The sequence below is a fragment of the Citrus sinensis genome, chromosome 9 (genome assembly GCF_022201045.2).
Source record: "Citrus sinensis cultivar Valencia sweet orange chromosome 9, DVS_A1.0, whole genome shotgun sequence".
Taxonomy (NCBI): domain Eukaryota; kingdom Viridiplantae; phylum Streptophyta; class Magnoliopsida; order Sapindales; family Rutaceae; genus Citrus; species Citrus sinensis.
This window is the reverse complement of record NC_068564.1, coordinates 29872311-29877629: the sequence shown is the minus strand read 5'-3', so window position 1 is coordinate 29877629 and position 5319 is coordinate 29872311. Positions and strand designations below refer to the sequence as shown.

Genomic DNA, 5319 nt, shown 5'->3' with positions numbered 1-5319 from the left:
GTTTCATATTACTACTGCTCAGTTGTCTTTTTTAAAAAAAATAAATTATTTATTAAGAAAATTTTATTACTAAAATATCGTGAATTTACAGTTAATTATAAGCTTTCTTTTGATTGATTTACAGGTTCAACAATTTCTCTGTTTCTATTTTTTTTTTTTTTTGGTTCTCGGTTACTTTTCTACTTAAGAGTAAAATTCGTAATGATGAAGTTCATTAATTAAAAAAAGAAAGTCGAGAATTTACCTCCTACGGTAAATAATAATAATAATAATAATAATAATAATAGAAAATAATCATTTTGGAGACGAAATGAGTTTAAAAAGTGATGCGATTCGAAAAACTGTCGTGAGAAAAAGTGTGATTCCGGTTAAAAGAAATTCAGCTTTACCTTCAACAATGAGTTGCACGAAACGCTAGAAAAGAGCATCTGGTGCATTGCCTTGCCTCGGTTCATGCCGCCGTTATCACGTTTCACAAAACACTGGGCCCCCCATTTTGTAACAGCAACCTTTGCAAATTTCCCATTTCACCCCTCTCCCTCCCCTTCTTTATATTCGAACCTTCGCTCTCCTTTCTCAGCCCCCAAACAAACACTCACATCTATTTCTCTCTCTCTCTCTTCCCCCCCCCCCCTCCCCCTCAGAGGCATTTTCACGAACGCATCACAAACATTTTATTCTTTTTTCAAAATGGCGAAAGGTGGCAAGCTGATGAAGCTCAAGTCAGTTCTGAAGAAGCTCAACTCATTCAACAAACAAAACGGCATCGGCGGAGGAAGCTGCAGGCCCGGCATGAGCTCCGCAGTGGCCGCCGCGGACGATTCCTCCGCCAACTACTCGGGTGATCTTCACCCCGTTTACGTGGGAAAGTCCCGGAGACGATACCTCGTCAGCTCAGACATCATCGACCACCCACTCTTCAAAGAGCTCGCCGAACGCTCCAGCGACTCGTCAGACGCCGTCCACGTGTCCTGCGAGGTCGTCTTGTTCGAGCACTTGCTTTGGATGCTCGAAAATGCAGATCCCCAGCCGGAGTCTTTAGATGAACTCGTTGAGTTCTACGCTTGTTAACTGCTCGCTCTCAAGCTCAAGGGTGCATGGTAATATTAAATTGGTGGCGTGGGGTGGGGTGATTCTGTGAGGTCACCTGCATGGTAAGAAAAAAGAAAATCGCTGTAAATGATGTAATTGTAATAATAATGATATGATTAGCGGTGTACTTATAGATGATAAAAGATACATAGTAGAGAGTGGATGAACGGTGAGGAATTAACCCATGTATTTTTACACCGGCTAATCGCTAGGCCTGGTGAGAGACCGAGGGAGATCAAATCATTGATCTATTGTTCTTATTTATTTATGTATTCATTGTTCTTTCTTTTTTCACATTAATTAAATTAATATAATTGTGTGTTCATTTTTTATGATTTTCCTTTAATTTTTTTTTAGAAACTGTTGTTCTTCAATAATTATTCTAACGATGTTGCTTTAAGGTGATGTTGATACAGCCACTTGGGCTTGTAGCCAAGTGGTGAGCTATTGCCTTCAAAGTTAAGCATGACTATGAGGGCAATGGTTCGAATCCTCACGGACTCAACCTCCCTTAATTAAACATAATTGTGTGGAGATTTCTAATAACGTTTTTCTCCCTTGCGAAATACAGGTGGAGTAGAGACATCCCTTCTCCGTCAGAGGTATTTGGCTGGGCATGTACTTCATAGAATAAAAAATGTAATAATATAAGTCTCATGTATATATTTGATTGTAAATATCAGTGTAATGACTTACTGTCATAGCAGTTGTATATATCTCTGTGTAATACAATAATCTGATATTTAATCAATAAAAAAAAGGTGATGTTGATACGGGAGTTGATGAGTCTTTATCAGAAACAAAAATTTACAAAAAAAATTATATTAAAAAAAAGTACATCAAATATTGGGCTCCCCCAAGTTTTACATTTGTCTTCCATAATGAGACAAGCCCTTTTTTCAAGTGAAGACTTTTGAAGTACAATTTGTAAAGGAAATTTGCCCCATATAATTTTCCTTTCTACAACCTGCAAGCTTATGTAAATCATATCAACTTAAAAGATTCCAAGATTTGGTATTTTGGTAATGATTAAGTCTCATTCACACTAAAGAAAACACACAGTCACATTATGGCTTTATTTACAGTGGCATATGATAGTATATTTTGTCTTAGTTTAACTCTGCTTTTTAATAGAATACAGACGACCATTTACCTAAAACTAAAATGAGAAGTTAAAAAGCTCTCAACTTTACCTGTTAGTATGAAGATATACAAAATCTCCATGCAAGTGTCAGTGCTTGGTTTTGATTGTAACGTGACATCAACCCCAGTGACTTGAGATAAGTTATAAATTATTTTGTTGTGTACAACAGAAACAGCAAATCTTTACCAAAATATTTTCGCAGTTGTGGGTGCAAATGGGGCCTCGGTTTAAAAACTACCTTATCAGTGAAGTAGAATAAAAAAAACACCAAATTCTATTATAAAACAACTAAAGGGATTAGTGATAGAGAAAATATGAAAATGGCGAATTTTTTCCAGAAAATTTAAACGCAAGGGTAGCTGAAAAGAGTGCGGACGGACAGCAAGAAGTCAACAAACTGTGGAAGAAACCAAATTAAACCCTAATCAGCAAACTTCAAAAGAGAGATTAGACTAATTACGAAATTGATTTTATAATATTATTCTTGATCTATGTATGAATGACAAGTGTAATAGTTTAGAATACTAATGATTAGGTTGTTAGGGAGATTCTTCTTTAATTTTGAATAAGTCGTCGAGATATGCCTACGCACACGCTTTAAACAATTGTTTATATACTTAAGCTAAATTTTGTTTAATTTTGTTGTTGGTTAGGCACAACTTTTTATAAGTGGAGGACACGAAGTTTTGTCAATGCAAGCATTAGCACTACCTGAAACGCGGTTACGCGGTGCCAAGCTGCCAATATGGCCACCCGTAAAGCTCTGCTGCTCTCCTTTTGCACACCACCCTGGAGGGTGATTTTTCTTTTAATTATAACCACTAATGGTCCTTTAATGTAAAAATAAATTCTTGATTACCCTAAGTCAGGTATTTAATTTTGGACGGTTTCTCAATTAAATTGAAGATCATAGGTCAGCATTTACATTCTAAATAATCTGAAACCATAATGTAACGGTTTGCAAAATTAATTTATTGGAAGTCAGAGCTTGCAAGGCAGTCTTTTAATCAAAGTTTATTCGTCGACTAATAAATATGACGGTAGTCTACTCTCTCTCTCTTATCAAAAATTAACATTTCATTATACTATTATTCTCATCCAAAAGCCAATCACGAGAATGATCTACATCATCTATTGACACATATACATAGAGTTATACTTCGATAAGTAGTCATCACCATATCTTAAAATACGAATGTGACGATGCTAAACAGTCTTATGTAACTAATACTATATAGTATTAAATTATATATAGTAAGAGACCAATGTCTAGTCTCAAATGCTCATATTAAATGTGTATGGAGAACAGTGACAAATACATATATAACCTAGTAGTATTTGTAAAATTACATGAGCACGAAATTTAGAACTTCATTGAAGAATGACAAATAAATAAATTCAAATATCAAAAACTCAACCAAAGAATTTTTTGGCGTAAATTTTATATCTTTAACGTACTAAAATTTGCTCTAAATTTCAAAAATTCTCAATTGATAACGGGAGAAATATATGGTGCAACTGTGGTACCGTACCACAGTTGCATCCAATCGTTGGATGTCAGTAGATCCCGTCAATTCAAATGCATTCAACGGCTGGATGCAACTGTAACACGATACCACAGTTGTATAGTAACCTGATCCTTGGTAACGATATCCTCCTGTACAAGTACAGCTGTTATTGTTGATGTAACATCATACCATAACAAAATGCTCTAATTAGTACAAACGAAGAAATTAAGAAAATAAATGTACGACAAACGAAACAGCAACAGCCTTAAAAATGAGCGGTCTACATAAATCCAAGAACCGAAAATAAAAAGAAAAAATTATCGGGCAAGACCAAACTAGCCTTGTGGTTTGATGTCGGGATCGAAGAAGACGAGCGAGCAAGCAAGCATCATAAAAGCCGCTTTTCGCGGCTTTTTTTTTTTTTTTTGAGAGGTGGCTCCCAATCAACTGACAACAGTTGCAGTCCTTGTCTTTTTGTGAAAATTAATATTTACAAAAATAAACTAAATAAATTAAAAACATTAAATGAAGTCAGTCAAAAGTTGGGTACGGAGACCAGCCCACGTGGGAGTGGGTCGTGAAATCGGATTTTGGTTCATCTTAAACACTCGCCTCCTCGGCCTTCACCTCACGAGAGGCCATGTTACGCAGAGAATTTTTGTCCCCAATTTTGTATTCTTCTAATTTCTACTTATTAATCATTTATTAACATTTATATTCCAATATTAACTTTTGTTGTTTCTTCATTTATTATAGTAGCAATATGTACACATACTGCAGCTTAATTCTCTCATTCACTAACTTTTTGCGATGTTAAAAACACAAAAAATTATGTAATGAGCTTTCTTTAACCGTAAATTTTAAATTTTCATTTGGGTATTGATACCCATCTACAAAAGACAAAACTTTAAGAACTTTAATGTGCTATCAAACTATTGTACATATTATATTAGTGTTCGAATATACTTAGCTTAAGTCTAGCTTAATTCTGTGTTTGTTAAAATTCATGTGTCCGCACCTGATTTTTTTTAAATTTTTTTTTTATAGTGCATGTACCTTCACTTATATGGAGAATTGGTACAAGAAAGAAAGACCCATATTGCTTTGTAGGAGGAGCTTAATGACAAAACAATATCATATCCCAAAGCTGAAGCAGAAACTGATGCAAATGAATGGAACCAAATGATGTAGAGGAATGGAAGCGAAGTTAAAATTTCCTCATAAGGCCCCCACCGCATATTTTGAGAAACTGCCACTTGCAAAGGACAAAATGTATACCGTGAGAAAGTAAGTGCTGTAACTGCTGTTGCTACCCAGCTGAAAGCTTGCAGGACTCTTCTCATAAGTCTCCATGCTGCCATGCAGTCAAATTTAACGACCCAAAAGATGAAAGTCCCAGAACTCAGAAGATAAAACTTGTTTTGATATTGAAAGAAAATGACTACTACAGTTAGCTTGTATGCAATGCATGAAGAAGCAGCTAGCTAGCCATGCATGCACAAGAACTTAAGATATCCAAATGATTATCAATAATTTGACTGAAGATTTTATCTAGCTCAAATGTCTTCATCGATG

General features: G+C 35.3%; 1 protein-coding gene across 1 annotated transcript; it reads left to right on the top strand.

The window, feature by feature from the left end:
- The first annotated feature begins 584 nt into the window (after positions 1-584).
- On the top strand, positions 585-1422 carry LOC102619305 (auxin-responsive protein SAUR76). The gene has a single exon (XM_006474532.4). The coding sequence runs from the start codon at positions 691-693 to the stop codon at positions 1069-1071; it is 381 nt and encodes a 126-aa protein (XP_006474595.1). The 5' UTR covers positions 585-690; the 3' UTR covers positions 1072-1422.
- Positions 1423-5319: the final 3897 nt, after the last annotated feature.